The following is a 24131-nucleotide window of genomic DNA, read 5'->3' as shown; positions in this document are numbered from 1 at the left end:
CACAATTCCTACGTGAAAAAAATATTAGCGTATCATATCTGGGGCATTTTTTACAGTGGGAATGCCAAACTATCGCATAAATACGAGTTCCTGTCTTCATTGACGACAATAGCAGCAGTGACGTAAATCCTTCTCCATTTTTGTATCTTCCTGCATTTGCTTTTCGGCTTCGTTATGGTGGTTCCCCGGGCGAGCGTTGCCTGTGCATCATCATCGCTGAAACATCGTCGCAGTTACAGGAACCAAAATTATTGTGAACACGGCGAACGTTATCGCGAAGCGTAGGTGCAATAAACGAATGACGGTCTCCAAATTTTCCTGACGTTATCGCGAAATGACGTTAAACGGGGTGATGTAGAACGAGGACTCACTGTACGTGTGGTTCCTCGTCCCCTTGCCGGTCCCCGACAACCCACTCTTGAAGCAATATTTTCTCTCTTGGACTCACTGTACACGAGGTCAAGATAAGGCAAAAAAAGAAAAAAAAATAAGTAAATAATAAACATATTTACATGAGAATAAACACAATGTCGATATTATGGCACCTTGAGTTTTAAGGTGAAAACTGGTAGCCGATATATATCGGCACCATGAACAATGGGAAACATGCACAATTTTTTCAAAGTCTTAGAATAAGAAGGTCCCTATCTCAAATGTACTCACCGAAAATTTTGCGGATGAATAATGTTTTTTAGCTGAGTTATGAGTCTTTGAAAATTAATCTTCATCGGCTGCTTGAAAACACGACGTCATCGGAGCGTGACGTCACGGTACGGAATCCACTGATGACAGACTGAGGAAGTGGATAAAAAAATCGGACTATCCAGGGGCTCAAAGGCAAATATGGCGAAAATAATTGCTGTTTTAACGTCAAACAGCAGATTGTGAATATGTTGAGTTGCCAAGGCGCTATTGAAACAAATGAAGGGGATTGTTTGGTGAGATTTGGAAGCAATCACAATTTTTCAGAAAATCAGCCGTCATATGGAAGTCGAACAAAAGTAAACTGTCCTATTTTGCTTTCTTAAATCCTTATTAAGTCCACTTGTCCTTTGAGGAACTACTACAAAGTTCGTTGATGGTTTTTACTTCCATATATTGCAATCAAGAGTCTGCCCTTCTACTCTCTTAGCGAAGTGAATGGTTTACCGTGCGATGACGTCAGAGAGTGTTTCAGGTCACGTGACATCAAGCGATATTCTATCACTTTAATGACGTTTTTGTAGTGCTAGGAGAGATTTGGCTTATTTATTTGGACTCGTTAGAAAATTGTCTACTCAATAAGACTTACTAGCATGATGAACAAATTTCATACATGTTCCCCATTTAAGGGCGCAAAAAATGGTCATCCATCCAAATATGAAAAAGCAGTGATGATGTCAGGAAATAAAAAATTATTAGGAAATAGCACCTCTTAAAATTGTATCAATCTCATCAAATCTACAACTACATACTACGCCACAAGCCGCTTAAAAGGCGTGTGGCATAGTATGGGTTTTAGGGTCATTCCATGACAACAAAAAAGTTTACGTTTCTTTTTATAAATACCAGAATGTTATACATGTATAAAGAAGGCAGTGTTAAGACTTTTCTGGTTTTTAAAGTGCACTCTGCATGATCTTCTATGTGGTAACTGTAAAGATGTAACTAATGACTACGACAATTGCAACAATACACAAAATCAACAGGGTCATTCCATGTCAACTCAACCAGGGTCCCAAGCCCAACATCTCAGATTTTTATCATTTTTTCCCTGTCGTTAATTTCAACCTTAGTTAAGAAAAATCCAAAATATTAAAGACCCGTTGCAAGTATTTTCCAAGATATGAGTGTTTGAAGTCAATGAGGCACACACAAAAATTCTGCGCACCGGTCAAATTATTCAAAACTATCATATTTGTGCCCCTGTAAAACCTAAACCAAATGAGTGAAGCCAGTGAAAATTTTATGGACTATAAACATGCTGCTATAGTTTTCAAAAATGTTATCAAAACGATTTTCACTTGAACACTTTTTTCTATAACTGTGCAAAAATTGCACTTTTGAAAAATTTCGAGAAAAAAGTGACATTTTCAAATACATGTAAGATTCACATACAGTGAGTCCTCGTTTAACGTCACTTACCGTTCCTGAAAAAATGTGACGATAAACGAAATGACGTTAATCGAAGCACAATATCCCATAAGAAACAATGTAAAAAGTGAATATCGGCTCCTAGACCTCACAATTCCTACGCGAAAAAATTTTAGCGTATCATATTTTGGCCATTTCTTACGATGGGAATGCCAAATTATGGCATAAACACGAGTCCCTGTCTTCATTGACGGCAATACCAGCAGCGACGTATATCCTTCTCCATTTTTGTATCTTCCCGCATTTGTTTTTTCGGCTTCGCTATGGTGGTCACCCGGTCGAGCGTCGCCTGGGCATCAACATCGCTGAAACATCGTCGCAGTTACAGGAATCAAGATTATTGAGAACACGGCGAAAAAGTGACGACAAATACTCCAAGTTCTACCCGGAAAAATCCCTAGAAATCACTTTTCAGGTTCCAGAAAACCGTTATGTCAAGTAAAATTTGCTAAAACTTTACTTGACGTTTACGCACTTAACATTTGCGCACCTACCTAAACATTCATTTTGCAGAAAATTTGCTATAAGCCTAATCGAAATTGACAATAAAAACACCGTTTTACACTTTGTTTAGACTGACTGTATTACCGCCCACAAAACGAACAACCTGCAACGCCGGCCGCTTCGCCTTTTTTTTCGCGCCAAATTTTAAAATACGTGATGTTATCGCGAAGCGTAAGTGCGATAAACGAATGACGGTCTCAAAATTTTCGTGACGTTATCACGAAATGACATTAAACGGGGTGACGTAGAACGAGGACTCACTGTAAATCAAATGAAAGCCATAAAAATATCTGTAAGCGTGGTAAAGACCACCAACTTTAATATATAGCGAGGTTTTGGGCATTTTTGAATTTATTTGTTAATAAATCTTATGAAAATGATCATTCTGCTAGGGTTTTTGTTGTAAAATGCCACTATTTCAAATTTTAATAACAAAAGAGGGACACCAATTAGGTAACAGAGTATTTTGATATAACTTACACTATCCTCCTCCTTACAGGAAATTTGAACCTGAAGTTGCTCCCATGGTGGATGGTGCTACTATGATTTATTTTAGTGATGGTTGTAAAATGGCGGGCTACAGCACTTATGTTTCAGGGCTTCCCCCAAAATGGGAGTTGTATTTGAGTATCGAAGTCCCTGTAAACTCATATCATTCTTAAAAGTTAGCAACCAACCTATTTTTAATTTCTAAATAGTATAAAATGGCAACATTTTAGCAAATAATTGGATTTAGTAGATATTTCCAATTAGGCAAAAACTGGTTGAATATGTGCGTATTTGAAGTTTAAGTACAGTGGCAGAAAAAATTAACGCAAAGCTCGTTGGCGTCTGAGAGTGACCAGTTCAGGAACTACTTGTCTTCCAAAATTTTTCCCTCATAATGCTCTCATACAACCGGGAGTTTTAAAAGCAATATATCCCTTATACCGGGGAAATAATCATACCCGTCGCATTATGACAAGGTGCAAAAGATCCAGCTACGAATTCTTCGACATATTCTCCGAAGTATGCTTCGCCCTCGACTAACCTACAATGGAATCTACTCTCGTCGGGACATAGTGGATACAGCCGACATATTGCGCATTGAGACTGCCGCTGAACCTAATCGTTCCGGTGGCGTAGTGGGTGAAGTATCATGCTTCGAATCAGAGGTTCCACGGATCAAGTCCCAGTGACGGATGACTTAATGCTGCACACACACACACTTTAAACATTTTTCTGATCTTAAAACTCCGCAATACCTATTATTAGGTCCATGGGATGTTGCATGGCTACTGAATTCTTACGTGCATATTTCTTTGTTGAAATTCAACCACCATAACCATTTGGGCAGTTGACTGTGGAGTGAATTTTGACTACCATTTCCCCGTCGTCCAACCCAGCTTCAAGGCCCCTAACATTAGCTGCATGTGCGATGTGTCACGGCCTACGCTTCTTCTTCCCTTCAAGGAAAAACTCCTATAGAGTTCCTCAAAGGAGAATGAAAGCACTTTTTTGAGCCACCTCCGAGAAATCATTTGTTTGTTTTCAGTTCAGTATTGCAATGCTTTGCTCAATATTCTACGCCCAATAATAGTTTCCTGAGGATTATATTGGAACAACGTGTAACATACTGCAATTGAAAAGATATGTGAAGCCGAATTGATTTAGGTAACGGAATATGTTATGGCCATTTTAAGGTTCAATTATTTCTTTCATGCATTTATCCGAAGAAATTTACGAATTTGGTCAATAAATGATTTCTTTCATAGTGAAGTGAGAGGTGTAAATAGAGTTTTTTGAACTTAATAATGTCTTTAAAACTTGATTTTTAATCACAAAGATGATCCATATGAACGTATATTTGATTAACAACATCAATTAAAAATTATATCTTTATTAAAATAGATGTATCTGAACTAAGTGTTAAATGTTTTTTAATTTTATAAACTGACATAAAATGAGAATCAGAAAAGAATTATGCTTTTCACTTATGAAAAAGTTATTAAGGAAACTGGAAAGATTACGGAAATATGAATGGGTGGAAAGGAACTTAATGGAATTCGACTCTATTTTTGAGTTAATAGAAGGGAATGAATTTTATCTAGAATTTGTTTCCGTGGTAATCGAATTATTATTAATATTTCCTTGCTACAAGTTGACACATCTCACAGACTGATATATTTTTCCTCGTGAATTTCTTGTTCAGGCATAATCAATAAATTGATTCTCGAATTTATTTCTTCTAATTCTAGTGAATATTTCTTTTGTTCAAATCCGATATTTGATTCTAGCTTTCTTTATCAATTCCTGCATAATTCTTCTTTTCTCTGAAACGCACATGCTGTGCCTTGCATTCATTTACCTGTTTAAACTCATTTATTTTTATTTTGCTACGTAGACTGCTTCAGAAGTCTATCTTTGATGCACATTTCAATTATGCAACAATCATGGGAGTAAATCCTTCGTAAGAAAGTGAAAAGAAAATGTCTGCTGTATATGAGGTAAAGTTTTTGTAAGCATTATGTGGCTTACTGGAAATATATTTTTTGCTAAGGCAATGGGAAAATTCGACCACACACTATAATTCACGGGATGGTAAAAAAACTCTATCGCTTCTCTTCATTGAATAGAGAATACTGGAAATTCAGCCATAAAATGAAGATGTGGCAATAAATGGTAATTCATGTAATTACAAGATTAAATTTCTTCATTGATAGGTAAAAGTAATGAGAAATCATTTTTATTTTTTTTAAAGTTAGTTTGTAAATTAACATAAATGTCTTACAAGCGCATTTCTTAACCAAAATTACCTCGAATAATTGATTGTGAGATATATTCTATTCCTTGACCTATGTTCAGTGCTAAAAGTAATCAAAAGCTTGAAGTAGGGATAAAATAAATAGCGGAAAACGCAAACAGTCCAATATTTCTATGACTTCGAAATAACATTAGTTCGATAATAATGATGAAATATTTAAAAAATGTGAGCGTATTGCTCATTTTGTTGGAAAATTTAAGGGTAAGTCTAACCTCTGTTAACTTAACCATTTGCTCAATGTTTCTGATGAAATACATACGCAGACGCCCAAAATTTCCCGATTGAGAACTAATGAGTATGGGCGGCTTGATGTTCTGCCTTCGCTCAGCTCTGCAGAACTTCCGAGGAATTTTCCCTTGAAATGAGGGAGGAGTAGTAGGCCGTGACGCATCGCACATGCAGCTAATGTTAGGGGCCTTGAAGCTGGGTTGGACGACGGGGAAATGGTAGTCAAAATTCACTCCACAGTCAACTGCCCAAATGGTTATGGTGGTTGAATTCCAACAAGTAAATAAGGGCGTAAGAATTCAATAGCCATGCAACGACCTATGGACCTAGTGATAGGTATTGCGGAGTTTTAAGATCAGAAAAATGTTTAAAGTGTGTGTGTGTGCAGCATTAAGTCATCCGTCACTGGGACTTGATCCGTGGAACCTCTGATTCGAAGCATGATACTTCACCCACTACGCCACCGGAACGATTAGGTTCAGCGGCAGTCTCAATGCGCAATATGTCGGCTGTATCCACTATGTCCCGACGAGAGTAGATTCCATTGTAGGTTAGTCGAGGGCGAAGCATACTTCGGAGAATATGGCGAAGAATTCGTAGCTGGATCTTTTGCACCTTGTCATAATGCGATGGGTATGATTATTCCCCCGGTATAAGGGATATATTGCTTTTAAAACTCCCGGTTGTATGAGAGCATTACGAGGGAAAAATTTTGGAAGACAAGTAGTTCCTGAACTGGTCACTCTCAGACGCCAACGAGCTTTGCGTTAATTTTTTCCACCACTGTACATACCTCTGACATCTAAGCCTGATATTAAGCATCCCAGGCCTTCTCAATTGCAGTGACTGTGGAATCTGGCAATGTGCACTGCCTTCCTGTGATGGTCTTACACTCTGGTACATGCATTAACACCCTATGTCGTCACTGAATGTCGAAACCTTATCTAGTGCTACTAGGATAGTAGTACTAATAGTACTAGATAAGCAGATTTGATTCGGTGGGGGATTATTGAGCGCTTTTGCAGTGGAGGTATCAATGTCCGGGCCGACTTTGTCCGAATTCATTACATTTTGTGCGAATTTATTCAACAAATTCCTCCGATGAGGAGATATTATTTGAACAGTATGTACATGCATGTTTATAAGTTTATGAAATACATATTTAGGAATCACATATTCTTAAATAATTACCCCTGAATTTTTCTACAATAGGACTTAGTAAAAGGCATTCATCCAGCGTCACCTGAAGGTGTGAAAAATATTTTCAACTGAGGTTAACAGAATTCTTGAATTTTTTTCATTATCTAACTAGTCTGACTCATTAAGTATATTAACAGCTTAATAAACATTTTTTGCATGATAAAAATTATTTAGTCTTCTTCTATCACTTCAACGTTTGTTTATGCCCACAAATGGGACAGTTCGCCGAAATGGTGCAGCCGCTTAATTGGAGCAAAGTGTGCCTGTTCTGATATGTCCCAATTAACCGGAATCTACTGTTTTTAGAACAATAGGGTGGTTTCCTTGATCAAAGAAAACGAAAGGCATTGAATGCGATTCGTTACCCACCATTAGTGTATTCATAATATACAAATTATTTTGTTTTAGAAATACCAGGTTAGACGAATGGCAAGGGTCCATTTTTATCCTCATTTGAAAAGGGCCAGATTGGCGCCCATGCGATGCCACTCCACGTGACGTCACAGGGACCTAGTTTCTATACGAGAAGATAGGAGTTATACGTCGTCTGAGGTTACCAATGCATGCATGAGGCGCAGAGCTCAGGGAAACATGTCTTAACAATCACTTATTAAAACTGGCTAAGGTCGGAAAGTTTTCCTCGTTTGATAAGTTATTAATAATCCATGTTTAAGCCAAGCGCTACCAGCCAGCAGGGTACTAGGCTAGCCGCTAGCAGCCTGCATCTTATCAGCGCTAAGCCTCGCCTCAAGGTCACCTCGCAGGGCGGGAAGGGGAACCAGAAATACGTCACGCAGAGAGACTTCCCGACATTCATACTTTAGCGTCGCGTTTTCGCGCGCTTGAAAATTTTCACTTTTCATTTAATTGCGAAAAATAGATATCGTCATTTAAAAATCTAAAAGCGTGAAATACGTACTCCAGGAGTAATAATCTTTCGATTTAGGCAATAAAAAAATAATAGGAAACCACCCCATTGCTCTTGAAAGACCATCTTGAATGGTCTTGAACCTAATTTTAGCATTCAAGATGACTTGTTACACGTTCCTTGTTCAAGACATCTCGAGTAGCGTGAAAAATGCTTCAGTGTGTGCAACTTCAATGTTTATTTCTCTGAGCTACGACATGCATTGTTGTCTTGGGTTGAATTATGATTTCGAAGTTAAGTGCGAGAATCTTTACAGCGGAGAATACACGTTCTTTTAAGCTTCAAGTAAGTAATCCCTTTGACATACAGAAAAACCTCTTTACATCGTAATGGAGGGGACCAAAATTTGGACAACTGCAACCAATCACTGCGACGGCGAAATCAGTTGTTTGAGGCATAACACGCACATTTCTCTCGTAAATACGTGTACTTGAAATGGCATTTGATGGATTAGAATTTTTACATCGGACAGAAATGCACAATAGCAGTGAAAATTCCGAGTGGAGTAAAACATTTTTTTAGCAAGGCGGCGTGTTCCTTCAGGATATTTGAAAGAGATATAATCCGAATCAACAATATGACCTTAGTGTTTCGATACAGGAATAATATTCCTGTAATAAGCTAATATCTTTTTTGAATCCATTAATGAATGTCATGATTCGCAAAAATCCAGCGTTTCCTGGGACATAGGCAACCCGGACAAACTTTCCCGCATTGATCGTTTTCCCGCATTCATCGTTTTTTTCATCCATCCCCCTGAAAAACGATAAATCGAGGTTCCACTGTATGTATATTTTTTCTTTTATTTATATTCTTGACGGGTCCTATAAATGTATTACATACCTTGTGGTACCAATAAATATATTATTATCATTATTTATCAAACGACAATTTTACTACATGAATTTGAGACTGAGCACTCCATGTTAACTGGTGGTTAGACAAAGGGCATGGCAGGTGAACTCACCACTCTCAGCCTTGTCGGGAACCACCTGGTTGGCCTCCTGCATGACGTAGGAGTAGGCGGGAGGCGGAGCCATCAGGACAAGCGGATCAAAGCCAACGGCCGCCTCTCCTCCTCCACCTTCCTCAGCCTTCTTCCCTGCAGCCTTCTTCACGGTGGGCACGGCATAGCGAGGGTCACTGATGGCCGTCTCGTAGTCGGGCAGAAGCAGCAGAGCCTCCTGGTGGGAGAATGCAGAGTCGGGAGCCACAGGCATAGCCTCGTGGGGAGAGTCGATGACGTGGACAGTCCTCAACTGAGCAATGCGACGCAACGAAAGGTACTTGTAGCAACGCCACACCACATTGATCAAGTAGGCCTGGAAGACAAGAAAACCATCCCATTATACTCTCTCCATTTCATCTTTGGGGGTGAGCTGGTGCGGCTAAATCAGGTGGAGGTGAGGGGAGGGAGAGTTTCTCGACGCGTGACTTTATCATAACCAATCAGCAGACAGTGGGCGTGGCCTCGGTCAGTCGCTCTTCGACCTCTGTCGAGTTAACCTTTTCCCTACTACATACGTACATATATACGTGTGGACGTTTCCTGACCTGGGAGACAACGGGCGTATATATACGTGTGAGATTTTCCCGGCCAGGAGATTGAAAGCCGGACATATACGCTATCCAGCTCCCCCCCTTTTAGGATGGTTGTGGGTTTACGTCGTCTTTGTCTCGGGACCCAACCCTAAGGGGTTTAGGATTCACCCTCAGAATCTAGAAGCAGGTACACTGACCCTTCGTCTTTTAGAACCCCTCTTAGCGGTACGGGACAGCGGTCATACAATGGTGTATCCAGTCAGTTTTCGAAATAAATAATTGTTCATTTCTCATAAAACATAAACTAAGAATTGAATTCTTCGTCTTTTGAGCAGTGTTTACAATTTTTAAACGAAATTGTACAACAAATATTAACTTATATGTCGAGTTCTGTATAAACATCAACATGGAAATTGTTGCTGCATTAAATGCGTAAATATTGACCTTAGAACTTTGCTTAAAATTTGACAATGCTCAGAAAAAAATTAGGAATTCAATTCATAGTCTGCAATTAACGTGCAAGCAACAATTATCTATTTGCTAAATACTTATAACCAATACATAAGTTGACCGCGAACCAATGCTGCAGGTATGGTCGTAAACCCGGAAAGGAGGGAGCACAACTTCTCTCGGAGCCCGAGATAATGCGAAGTCCCTGTGTGGAGGGGTCGAAAAAGGTTCAGCGAGACCCTTCTTAACGAATGTCCTCCAAAACTGCTCCGTACCACATGAAAGAAGAGTCTCTTGGGGCGAAGTGAAGCAGTCGTGCCAAGACGAAAACTCCGCTGTCTCGAAAGGGTTAACATAGCGAATCTGTTTGTGGAGCAGTGTTGCCAAAACCTCACCCGTTCTCCTCGTATTTCGTCTAAGTATTCCTTCCACCAACAGTGCCGCATTCAGCGTGGTAGCTGACGATGCCATGGGCTTCTGTTAAAAGGATTAATTAGTAGGTGAATCGTCTTGGTGCCACCCTTAGCACAGAAACTGTTGAAAATTTCAACAGTTAATTGGGACCAACCTTTAGAAAAAAAAACTTTTGGATTTTAACAGTTAGTGTTGGATTTTAACAGTTACTGTTGGTGGTGGTTTTCGGGAATTGCTGCATAGGTAACATTTTCACACTCAACGTTTCACTCCTCCTACTGGGAGCGTTATCAAGAGAGAATGGGAGGGAAACCGTTCTCGTCCCGAGCTTATGTTATAGGTTTTGTTCACCCATTGTTGACCCGATTTTGAATTTTCGCAGAAGGCGATTGCCGTTGGTCATTATATTGGGCCAGGAACCCTCTCCATATGAGATTGCTGAGGTTATATCCATCCTCCCTATTAAAGTTATTAGGCCTTTTGGCTATCTCGACGGATTCACGTATGAGACGTGGATGATATTCTTCCGTCTTGGCCAATACCCATGTAGCGTTAAACGTTATTTTTTTCATCAATTTCTTATTTTAAAACACAAAAATACACTCTGAGTCTATTCTATATATGTCCTAGGTGCTGACTTCAGCACTCAAAAACTTCCACAAATAACCAATTATACAAGTCGACATACTTCACCAGCTCCCTCGACTTGAATTAACACTTCTTGCATTACTTAACAAGTTACACACGTACAGCAAAACCTCTTTACATCGTAATGGAGGGGACCAAAATTTGGACAATTTGATGTATGCAGGACCACTACTCGTATTTTTCCATAGCGAAGGGTGCACATGTAATCACCTATGCCACCTCTACGTAGATGCTTGTGTAGCAAAGAGAGCTGTGAGCTGTTTCAGATTTCTGGTTTTCCTGGTTTCCGGATTTGAGTTCCTCAACTGTACTTCATATGCATTTGACAACGTCGTATGAATAGGGGATGGTGTAAGGTGCGTTTGGAGGACAGAAATTGCTATTTTTTATTAACTTTTATCCAGGTTTTTTAGAACCTGAATATTGACAACATCCATTTCTGGGCCTGCAATTTCCTAAAATTTTCTGGCGAAGGACCCTTGAATCCCCTATTAAACCTTTCCTGCCAGCGCTTACTATCGGAAAACGTTTTCCGTGCTACGAGTAGCATAAGAATATCTGAAACCTCTCTGTACTGAGCTCTTTTTTGTGGTGGAGTTACCCTGGTATTCTAGTCCCTCTGATCTGGAACCCAACTCAACGGGATGCCCGTCCCTTACCCCAGCAAGTGGACTAGACACTTTAACCCTATCTTAGCCCACCTCACATGTAAACAAAAGGGTTCCGTAAAGAAAGCAGCCAGAAGGGACGACAAGCGTGAAGGATCCAAAGGAAGAATCCATTGTTTTGGCGATTCGAATAAAAGGATTGTTGTGGTGGCTCAGGATTATTTCAGTACTCCATATGCATGTGACAATGTCGTATGACTAGGGGATGGTGTAAGGTGCGTTAGGGGGACAGCGATTTGTTGCAAACAATGTTGGTGCAGGATTCTCCTCTGGCCCCTCCTCTTTAAGTGTCATCGGACAACTGTCGCCGGGTGGACTGTGGGCCGGATTGCACGCACACCGGTGACTCATTCACGTTTCCAGGCTGTAGGCCGTCCATCCGGAGAGAACAGAACAGGACAGAACTGGACTCACCTTGAGCGCAATGGAGATGGTTGTGATGAGCACCAGGAGGAATGCGCACGATTGCGGGCTCACGTGGTCCAATGGCACGGGAATGAAGTGACAGTCGATCTGCTTGTCCTGCACACGACACAGGAAGCTCAGGATTGACAAACTGCAAACAAGGCATTTTGATTAGCGTCTCCACCCTTCAGTGACTGTAAACTGCAAACAAGGCATTTTTAATTGGTCTCTGTAAGCTGGAAAGCTTACACTAACAAAAGCCTATGTGGTGAATTCAATCGATTCGGCTTTTCATTTGTGAAAATCCATGTTGAAATGAAAACACACAACCTTGGTAACTTTTCACTGGAAACAACAACACTAAAATTATAACCAGGAGCACATAGGCAGTGGGCAAACACGCCATCCAGTCGCCCAGAAGACTGTGGATGAAGAAGGAACTGCAATTATGGTATTCCAGGAGGGATAGCATCGCACAATGCAAATTCCAGCTACACTCAGAACCATGTCATATTCTACATTGGACTGAATGGACTTGGTTCGACGACTATGTACGACAATGAAGTGATGACATCGCTCGGAGAAAAAGGTTAGTCATTTTACGGAAATTGAGAAGCTCCGTAAAACGCAGTTAAGGCCTTTCCAGTGAAAAGTTACCAAGGTTATGTGTTTTCATTTCCTACGTGGGGTATCGTAAGTACCCCATTTATAATGCATAAATTATAGGTTGTATTTTAGTATTTCCTGTGATTCAACACCATGGCTCTCTTTTCTTAATCATATAACATCTAAAACCACTGCAGGAACAAGTGACTTTGTACACTGTCATGCACACAGGTGTCGAGTTAAATAGTATGTACTCCAACGGATGAAGTTCAACATGAATAAATACTTGACTTGGCCGGGATTCGAACTCGAATCTCCTGGTTAACAGTCAGGCGTGCTAACCAGTTACACCACCAAGCCATTTTCTCAGAGCGAACTTCGGGATGGGTTTTACTGAACAAGATGTTGACGTGACAAGTCCACACTGTGGTACATGTGGCGAAGGGTCGTGCTTACTAAGCCACTGTCGGGGTGAAAAACCCTTATTTTGTCACGAATATTGCCTTTTCGAATCCTGGCTATGTCAAATATCTTTTCATGGCAAACTTCATCCGTTAGTGAATTTCATATAATAACTTGTTTTGTATAATTTACAAATACATTCTATGCTATACTTAGATTTTTACACTGATTTTGTGGAAAATGGCAGTGATCTTACGTAATTAGCTATTGTAACTGAACACTGACTTATAAGCTATGACAAAACAAGTGCATAAGGTCCTTCATATTGTAGCGGTACGGACCGGAGCCGGCCCGACGCATCATGTTTTAACATCGTGGCTGGGGGGGTTACGTCTGCGCGCACACTCACAATTTTAGCATTTTTTTTGTTTAAGGAAGTTCTATACTAGATTTATGTAAAGGGTTTATGATTTGTGTTTATTGTAGTATATTGTTTTATGTATGTGAAATTGTGAGAGAGTGGATTTCCGGGAGAGGCGACGCAGTGGTTCTCTCCCGGAATGCGTTTGAAAACCCGCCTTTCGGCCGGGGAAAAAGAGGGCGTTGAGGTGCACCAGAGGTGATTGTGGGTAGTGCAGAGTTTATAAAAGGGAGAGACGAGAAGGATAGCTCTCTCTCTCCTACGGTCTGACACGAGATAAGTCAAATATTGGTGTTCAGTGACAAGCAGCAGCAGCCAAGCTACGGCACGTGGTGGAGGCAGATACGAGGACAGCTCTCCAGGGGTGGCGAGAACATCGGATAAAGGAAGTAAGCTTGGAAATTACCAAAGCCCGAATAGATCCTTTTGTGTCCAGATTGTTCCCCCCTTTGAAAGTCCCAAGTGTGCTCCCCACAATGTCCTTAGTGAATTTACTGTTAGCTGGTCTTAGTCACGGCCCTGCAAGACTTAAGGGCGGCACGTGGTGAAGTTTGAGCATAATAGCTGAATGTTAGTGTCACTTGGCGGATCATTGAGCCCGACTTCAAGACGGATGGCCACGTGACCAGACTAACGCCCAATTTATACTTGCTTTGCACGGAAAGTTTTTTTTGTGTAAGTTTGATGTCACTATTTTTTACGTTGCTTATTCGCCAAAGAGCGTGGGTATATTTTGTTGTTGGAAACATCATTTTTTTTATAATCATTGAGAAAGTGCTTTTGTAATTTTGAAGGAGAAGCCGAAGGTGAATATTTCATGTTGGAGGTGACGCCGATGGATTTTGGAACGGGGATTTATTGCGTGTGTTTGGGGAATACTTTAGTGTCAGTGTAAATTTTGGAACCTATGGTAGTTCAGTTATTAAAAATCAATTGTAAAAGGGATGTCATTGAAGTTATTTGTTTTGCTATTGCCACGATTTCCTTAAATCCTGTTGTAAGTGAGTGTGCGTGCAGGCACGAACAATTGGGGAACTTGATTTTAAGCCCGGATACGGTAAGTCTCCGTAGGGGCAATTTTCTATTTTGGGGGAGTGGAGAGTTAACAATCACATGTACGGGGAGATATCGAACGAGAGGCGAGCGGGCGGCTCTCGCGGTTTGAACCGTTACAATATAGAATATTGACATTATTGAAGTTATACAGTACACTCCCGATTATCCTAATGGCTAATGACGGGGAGAGACAGCACGAATAATCGGTAAACACGGATAACACAAACTTTCACTTAAATGTCTTGTAATGTTCATAATTTACATAAAACAAACAATATATTATTATTTCTGAAGTTATTCCGTTATTTTAAGAGTGCTTCCTGGACTCATTGAGATCTTCCTTTGCCAGACCGCGATCTTTTTAGCAGCGATAACACGGTTTTACTCATATTAGAATGAAAAAACTTTGTAAATTTCACATTAATTTTATTAACACGACCAGTTTCATCGCTGCGCGACCTCATCAGGTGCATATATAGGAAATGATGGTCTTAAATACCCTGGGATACATGGGGGTGGATGCTGGACAAGAGGGGGTGGTCGAGTGAGAGCGAGGGAAGGTGGGGGGAAAAAACCCAGGAAGAGGAAGGCTAGGAAAGGCGGTGCGGTGTGTCACACTAAGTCGTTAGGTGGGGGGGTGGGGTAAAGGTTAGGATTGTGGTCAGTAATGATGGGTGTGAGAGGAAGGTTGAGTAATGGGGAGTGGGAAAGGAAAATTACATCGTTACGTAGCAAAACTACTCGACAGGAACACGGAAATTCCCGCTTGTCAACAATTGCTTGGAGATTTGTTTACAAACACGGTAGTGAAGTGTCAACTCGAGCTGGGCCTACAATTAGATTTATTAGATCGAATTAAATTTTTTGAATGCAATTTCAATATTTTGAATATATTTAGTAATTAAAATGTTATATTGTCACCAATTTCAGTTACTAAATTGGTGAAAACAAAACAATTTAATTTGTAGTTTTGACCGACTTATCAATTGTTGTGTTACTATAACTCCTAAAAACATATCCCTAAGAAAGAGATGAATTTTTTTGTGAAATTAACCTTATTTTAATGGCCTATATGTTTTCCGGGGCTGAGACGAATCCAAAAAAGAACCTAATATCAATGAAATCGGTGCAGCCGTTCTCGAGTTATAAGTAAGAAACTAACACGATTTTCGACTTTCTTTTATATATATATATAGATGAGGCAATTTCACGAAATTACACCGCAAACCATTCAATTGACGGTTTTACTCGTATTATTAATGCTCCGTGTAAGGCCTGGCGTCGAAAACCACGCATCTGCGGCTGCGTGAACACGCATACCGAAAAGTGGTTTGCACGAGTGCTTCAAAACCACAGCGCGATGTCGGAAACAACACTTTCAGGCACCACGCCACGCAGTCGCATCTTGCTCAAGTTGCCCTGGTTGCAACTGATGCGGGACGTGTATCCGTGATCAAGGAGTGTGGTCGCGCTCGGCGGGGCTTGGACAACAAGAGCACGGAGTGAACGCAGCTAGCATGTGATTGCTTTCGTTTTACGGTGGTGATTCTAATAGAAATAATAACATTCAAATGCAGTAAATCCGGTAATTTATGTCATCCTTTTTAACAAAGATTGCGGAAAATATTGAGCGAGAGTGAAAATCACGCACGGATAATCCGCAACACGGATGCAACGCAGCCGGATAAGACCCAGCGCACACGGAGCGACTACAGTAAAACTTTGATTTTACGCAGTTGGAGGGACCGAAATATGGGCACTGTGTAAAATCAAAGTGTGTAAAATCAAGAGTTGGTATTGAGGAGAAGTATAGTTTTCAGGATAACTCTTGCTCATTATTTTTAGAACCCTTAGTCATACACTTTTGTATAGTTCTGATTTGAGCCAGAACCGGATCCAGACAATCAAAAAGTCTCATATGTGTGCCTTTACGGTAAAAGGGCATGAAATCCTTTTCAGTCATATCAGATATATGTTTCCTGGATTCAATTACTCATTTGGGGGCAAGAAAATGATCCCTAATAATCTTATTTACTCACAAGCAACACCACAGATGACGTGTTACCTTGAGAAAAACAACGTTGCATTCCTGAACAATGTTTCCCATGGATGAATAACATGGTAGAATTGCTAGAATTTCTGGCACTAAGATTACTTCTGTTACCCAGGAGAAATGTCGCAATAGTGATACTAAATGCTCGCAGAGCAGAGGAGCTAATTTTCGAAAATATTCTCATTAAAAGCAGTTTTCAGGAAATCCGTTTAACCACCTGCAGACAAACAAAGATTGGAGATTGAAGAAATGAGATATTTGAGGATAGTCATCCAAATTAACCCCATTAACAGGGAGCAAAATTTTGCTAATACATCACAAAGGCTTTACACCCTGTGGGCCTGGGTTCAAGTCCTGACAGTAGCAGAAACTTATCAGAGATGGCACCTTCATCTTCAACCTGAAGACGCTGGCAGCAGTGCCAGCGAAACTATTGTCATCACCAACAAACCTATGCGGTTGCACCGGAAACATGGAGAAATTGTTATCAGAGATGGCCCTATCCCTACTTGAGAGTAATGTGGAGGATACTTCCTGTGCACCAGCAGATGGGACATTAAGCCCTTTAAGGCCTATCATTACAACCTGGCTAATGCCAATATAGGGTTCCTTTCCCCCCAGCCCTTACTTCATGGCACTAATGACCCCAGCTACCAGTATCCTCCTTCCAAATAGCATACCAAAGATAATACGGAGCACATAGGACCCGGGATATTCGGAAAATCAGATTTTTCCGGTGTTTAGATCACTTTTTTAAAGTGAGCTATTTAAATAACCGCGCAACTACCGTTAAAAATTATTAATAGTCGGAACAATCTTTCTTATTTATAATTTTCACGTATTAAAAAACCATTTTCCCATGAAAATTTAGCATATAGGGTATAGCTTCTCTGTCGGCATTCTTCCGCGAATTCAGCGCCGGGACCTTCGGCTCACAAGCCGTGTGACTAATCTTAACGTAATATTTTGCTTCCCCATGTCTGATAACAACACCGGACACTTTTTGTATTTCGATTTAATTGCAATAAGCCATTCCTGAGTTTAAAGGGACTGCCTTATCACTCACGTCTTGATTTGACTTCAATGATTGCATGACGATTGACGACGCGAGTTATTCTCCGAGGGCATTAACTCCCGTTCCGTTAAAAATAAACGCTTGCCACCTAGCGGAGTTAAGATAATAGCTATTGATGTTCCAACCATGTTTCACTTAAACCCACTGAAAATGAGATACAAGTTGAATCAGCTCTAATAAGCGCGCCGCGCAATCAACTTTCCCTCGCCTCCATTCGTCCCGCAGATGTGGGGTTAGCCCGCGGAATGAGACAACATATGCTTTTACCATCGTGTTGAATCACCATCGACTTACGTCCATACTAGAAGTACGACTATCTTTTTTGGATCACCTTGGAAGCCAAAATGTTGGCACGGGAGGATTTTTAACGGCTAATTTCGCCGTTATATTTCGCTGGGGCGAAGGAAAACATAGCGTTCGCAAAATTCTAGAAAACCTTCCGTTAGGGATAGATATTCCGTAGTTCATAATTCCAGATTAACGACCATCTACTGTAATTACAATATATATAAATAGCGTCGATCAATAAGTCGAATAATAAACGAAAGGTGATAATGTTAATATCTCCGGGGATCATTTGTCTTAATCACGCATGCACGGCGATTGCCGTATATTTTAGGTTTCGATATCCTTCTACGGCAAATATTAACTAGGAGCGATATTCGCATTCGTAAAGGAGCCTGAAATATTACTGAGAGGTCGTAGGGGGAAGCAATAATTAGATTCGCGATGTTTTTAGTTTCACGCTCAACAGCGCGACGTCATTTCAACCGTTCTTGTATTCATTTTTGTAACTCATTTAGACGAATAAATAACCTAACTTCATATTGCTCCAGTCGGGATTTTCAAAACAAGTCGAAAGACAACTGCGTAAAATCAAGATTAGCGGCCTCTTTGGGGCTGGGGTTATGCTGCGCAAAATCGAAAAAACTGCGTAAAATCAAGAAAAGATGTAAAATCGAAGTTTCACCATTGGAATTCCCTATGCTTTCCGGCCGGACTTGAGTGTCGCTGCGTAAAAACGAGACTTGATGTAAAATCAAAGTGCGTAAAATCGAAGTTTTACTTTTGTAACCACAGTTGGGAATCAGTTGCATCTGCAACCAGTTTACAACCGAAACAAAACTTCTGTCCGCACACGGGAGTAATGACAAAGGGCTGTTGTAAATCGGTTTCGTCTATTTTGCAATCAGTGGAGTGTTTATTTAGTGCGGTACGTGTTGCTTTTTTAGCCCTTGCATCGGCCGTCAGCGCTTACTATCGCTGAGTCACGCGAAGAAGACGCTGTGAGCTATTATCAATACCAAAGACGTTAGATAGTTTGTGTTTGTTCAGGACTTCATGCTTCTCTATTGCTCCAACGAGCTTCATGTTGAGTTCTTGATCATTCATTTTGAGATCGACACTACACGGCCGTCAAAATACCACCTAAACACCACGTGGTCCCGTGCAACAGAAGTCTGCAACGCAACGGCAACCACGGGCCCACGGTTGCATGTGACTGGTTTCAGACTGTTTTGAGATCGTCAAAAACCAGTCGCGTCGTGTGCGCCTCCCCACTAAAAATACATTGTCGAGGTCACAAAACAGTTGCGCGCGCAACTGGTTTGCAACGGTAGTTGTAAAACAGTCACACCGTGTGCGCTGGGCCTAATAGTGAGTCTGCTGTATTAGAATAAAATTTATTGAATACAACTTTTATTCCTGCACTCTCATAGCAAACAAGGTTTTTTTTCTTCCCACCAAGAGCTGTGTGGGGTAACTCAGTAACTCCACACAGCAGTTGGCCTAAGTAGAGACTAATAATATAGTGGTTGAGCTCAAATACAAAAAACATCAAAGAGACGAAATAAAAAAATCAAATAAAATCAACGGTATTTGGGATTACTGAGTTACCCCGCACAGTCACCAAAGTCACAGTTTTGATGTGGTTTATAGAACCATGTTTTTGACGCAAAATTTTCTAAAATCTTATGAAACATATGAGTTTAGAGAATTTCCAATATTCCCCTTAGGACAGTTTTCAATTAGTTTTTGGAATCCCCATGACTTCTTTAATAAACCTGCAAATTTTCATAAGAATCGGATGAAAACTATGGCTGAGACAAATTATTTCCCTCTGGAGGTACAAGTGCCTCTGGAGACCGCATTCATTGAAAAACTGCAGTTTCACCCAAACTTCAAATGGCCGTGAAAAAAAAACTATTAGAGATAGCCAAGAAATATTTTACACTGTTTTATTCCAACATGGAAGGATGAAAATTGGCAAGTTTCATCAAAATCTGAGTCGGTGGGTGTCATGCCTGGATGAACTGACATGGAATGACACCCCTATCAAACGAAGGAAAGTTTCCAACCTTAGCCAGTTTTAATAGGTGATTATTAAGACATTTTTCCCTAAGCTCAGTGCCTCATGCATGCATTGGTAATCTCAGACGATGTAAAAATCCTATCTACTTGTATAGAAACTAGGTCCCTGTGACGTCTCGTGGAGTAGCATCGCATGGGCGCCAATCTTGCCCTTTTCAAATGAGGATAAAATTGACCGTGGCCATTCGTCTAAACCGGTATTTCAAAAACCAAATAATTTGAATATTATGAATACACTAACGGAGAGTAACAATAGCAATCAATGCCTTTCATTTTCTTTGATGAAGGAAACTTCCCTATTTAGGTAAGGTATGTTTTTCTACAATACCTAAAAGAAACGATCATACTAACTTCGTTATTACAAACCTTTGAGTTTTGGTCCTGTGAAATTCGTAATAACGAGAGTTTACCGTACCATGCTCAGTTTTAAAACTTGGTTCCCACTCTAACTAAATTATAAAATTCACGTTTTTTTTCCAGGTTTTCACGGTCTAAATGTCATCAAAACCACGGTCTGCTGACGGGCCATTTTAGAAATAAATATTGATCACATAAAAAACACAGACCACACATTAACTAAATATATATCAAACGCAATAAACACCAGGAATACAAACGCAGCAATGATAGTGCTCATATGACGTCGCCTATCGTTAGCAGAATTCAGGTCTGGCTAAAGGTTGTGAGTGGGAAAATGGGAGGCAGGCAGGGAACTGAAGAGGTGTTTGATTTCTCGCCAGGGTTAATGATCACTTTGGTTAAAGGTCTCCCAATCACAGCCTTAAGGTCTGTGCGTCGTCATGGCACAAGGACCAATAATTGCACTACTAATATATGTGTGCAGATAATACAATCATAATAACATATAATAGAAATTGAAACAAAGAGATAGAAACATAAATGCAGGACGATGACACACTGTGGCGTGGAGATGGAATGAAGGCCGAAAACACATGGAAAAAAGTTCACCTGAACCGGGAATCGAACCACGGACCTTCTGCTTTCCGGGCAGATGCTCAGACCACCGAGCTATCCAGGCTAATCTAATCTCCAGTGTTTTCGGCGGGGGTTTATACACCAAATCCCCCGAGGTCTAGCCCTATGATTTGGCCAAGAGATGGCTCTGGGCGTAGGTGCCGCCACGAACGAAGAATTCAACGCGGACAGAAGAAGAAATGGAATTAAAGATCGTCACAATCACACACACAGTAGGATAGATATAGCACATGCGTTTCGGGGAACGCTGATCCCAAGAAGAGGAAACGAACCATCGAGGTCATAAACATTTCAAATTCACATTCACACAAGTCGATAATAAATGCGTGGACAGTGTCTGCGCGTGACTGGCCTTGAAATATGATTGACACATCAATTTTTATTTTGTTCCATCAATCGTAGACCTAAAATAAAGTATGAGAGGTTTTTACACATCTGCTGTAGGAAAATAAGGAATATTGAGACATGAAAAAGGCTTGACTGAAAGCAACATACACTCTTCACTTACCATGCAATGCAGAAGTCAAATACTTGGAGACAGAAGTACGGCATGAGGTACGACGGCTTATTCCTCACGGCACCGTAGACCATCAGCACCGTGATGATGAAAGTGCAGAAGGTGACCACTATGCGAACATTGTGAACATCTGTGGAAAGACACAAACTTCAATCCTCTGAATTCAACTAGTGGCTACAACCCCATTCACAACGACTCAACCCTTTCGGAGAGATGGTGGACTGCAGAAATGGAAGATTTCTATCTCCCAAAATATGCATAAATATTTTTGTGTAGACTTTCGCGGTGTGGTCAGTATAGAGCGTGGAGGTTATCGGGGTTACTACCGCATGGATTCATCTCTGCAGACGACAGTTCCCTCGGATCATTAGGGAAGCCATAGGGATAATGAAGACACCGAATAACCTCAATAGGAAGGACGGATACCAGCACATCCCTAACACATGGGGAAGAGTCCTCAAGAGTAAGCCAGGAGCCAGACAGGACAGAGCCGGGAGATGCGGACCAATGAGAAGCCACCCGGGCCTCCTGAACCAGCCAATGAGAAGACATCGGCCTCCGACGGGGTGTATAAGAGACGGGCTATCTCCACTTCATTGACCTGAATAAGCCTGCTGCAATGCCGACGAAACTGTCGTCTGCAGAGGTGAATCTACGCGGCAGTAACCCTGAAAACCTTCATGCTCTATGCATATTATATGTATGTCGTTGTGTGACCTCTCAGGCTAAGTATCTCTCGGGATTTGTACCTGTCACTTTTAAAAACGACTACACCTTCCTCTTTGTTGAAAACATCCTTGTTTCTCCTTCCAATTTATAATGGCACAGTGGAGATGCTATCGTCAAGTTATTGACTTAGGCTCAGAATAAAGGAGAGTTTGAGCTGGGGAAGAAGGTAGCAGAGAGGCAAGATCATCAATGTACAAGTTAAACAGGTAAGGACCAAGGACACTCCCCAGAGGAATCTCAGATGTCAGAGGAGACCAAGGAGAAGATAAGCAAGAAAGAATAACCCTTTGAGTTCAGTTGCTAAGGAAGCTAGTCAGGAGACTTTTGAGACTACCAGAAACATTAAATAGTTCAACTAATTTGTGGGGGAAGAGGAGGAGGATTGATAGAGTCAATAGCTTTGGAAAAATCCAGGAAAATGGTGTATAACTGTGATTTATTATTAATGGAGTTTATGGCATTATGCTGAAAAACGGATAAGTTGGTCATGCATGAGCGGCCCGGAAGAAAACCATGTTGATTGACAGAGAGATGAGGGGAGGTGAAGAAGCAGTCGATTTAAGATTATTCTTTCACAAACAGATGAGAGAATTGGAAGTAAGGAGATAGGTTTGATGCCTTCCCTATACACCCATGTCTCGTATAGCGCAATTTCGATTAGCGCAATTTCGATATAGCGCAAATTCGTTCCTCGGGGAAACATTGCAACGCAGTGTAGCCTAATCAAAAATCTTAAACGCTCTCGTGATAAAACGTGAACTTGCGCTAAGTACACACGAAATTTCTATCAATTTACGCATAGTAATATTATTTCTTGCCTCAAATCTTCTTTTTTGTTTATATATTAATCGAAATTCATTGCTGCGCAATTGCCAAAAGTATTACTCGTCATTGGGTCTAGATAGCCGGCCTACCGAAGATTTATCTCGTCTCCTTAACAGAATGATAATAAATAATTTAGATCGTTAATGAAGCGTGGGGCTAGTGGAAATGAGTTTTTTTTTTCAGCAATACGGTTTGAGACGTATTTTTGCCGTCGTAGGTTACCGGGCGATTGACTTCCAGGTAGAGAGTCTACGCTAAAGCCTTCAAGGTCATCGGTATTCACGAGGGAGAAATGGAGCGGTGGCCGAGTTGAGCATGAATAGCATCAACACATAAAAGGGTCCACTATAGAGTCTCAAACACAATGGCTTCGTTCCCTCCCCGCAGTCTTAGGCCTTCTGCGTCTCAGGAATACAGTTCAGCAGTGGAAGGTGATTTAGATAGAGCCATACAGAGTAAAAACCAAGAGAATATGGCAAAAAATAGGAATGCGCGTAGAAAAATCAAGAATTTATCAATAAAAACTATAAACCTAGAAGAGAAATTGATATAGGTCAATTGCTTTGAAAATGGAGAGCGTCAAAGCGATATTGCGCGGAAGTTTAAACTCACGATGCCTTATTCTGAATAAAGACGAAGTTAAAACATCAGTGACCTCAGCCGCACCAACTTCAACCAAGCGGTCTACACATACGGAAAGTTCATGGTGAATCAGTACAAAAAGACGAGAGTGGTAATCGCTCCGAGACATTAAGTGAAAGCTCCGGTTCGTTCCAGAATTTAAACGGCAAGCAGGTATTTTCAGTGCGGCGATATCAGGTGAATCTGCAAGTGTTGATAGCGCAGCCACCACAACATTTTCTGATGAACTCCAAGCTGTTATTGAAAGTGGCTCCTTTCCCCCTCAACTAGTTTTTAGTGTTGATGAGACGATATTCTTTTGGAAAAGAATGCATTCTCGTTCATTCATTTTCAGGGAAGGAAAACCTGGGTCAGGTTTCAAGGCATTTAAAGACTGTTTCACGTAGCTGCTAATGACTCGGAGGACTTCAAATTAAAATGATTTATCATCCATAAACTCCGCTAGCTATGAAATGGCATTTAAAGTAGCATTTTCCTGTCATTTCGATGAGCGACAAAAGGGCCTGGGTGACACAA

At 40.8% G+C, this 24131-nt stretch overlaps 1 protein-coding gene and 1 non-coding gene across 3 annotated transcripts in view; both read right to left on the bottom strand.

The window, feature by feature from the left end:
- Window positions 1-24131, bottom strand: part of LOC124170077 (tetraspanning orphan receptor-like) — a 59722-nt gene that overhangs the window by 5683 nt on the left and 29908 nt on the right. For both annotated transcript variants that reach the window (XM_046548770.1, XM_046548771.1), the window contains exons 6-8: window positions 21411-21549; window positions 11933-12074; window positions 8764-9118 (exon numbers count right to left, since the gene is read on the bottom strand). In XM_046548770.1, coding sequence (XP_046404726.1) covers window positions 8764-9118; window positions 11933-12074; window positions 21411-21549 — 636 coding nt within the window. The remainder of the gene's footprint in view (window positions 1-8763; window positions 9119-11932; window positions 12075-21410; window positions 21550-24131) is intronic.
- Window positions 12817-12889, bottom strand: Trnan-guu. The gene has a single exon. It is a non-coding gene; the product is annotated as a tRNA-Asn (tRNA).

This window comes from Ischnura elegans, chromosome 13 (genome assembly GCF_921293095.1).
Source record: "Ischnura elegans chromosome 13, ioIscEleg1.1, whole genome shotgun sequence".
Classification (NCBI taxonomy): Eukaryota; Metazoa; Arthropoda; class Insecta; order Odonata; family Coenagrionidae; genus Ischnura; species Ischnura elegans.
This window is presented reverse-complemented; position numbering and strand designations above follow the sequence as displayed.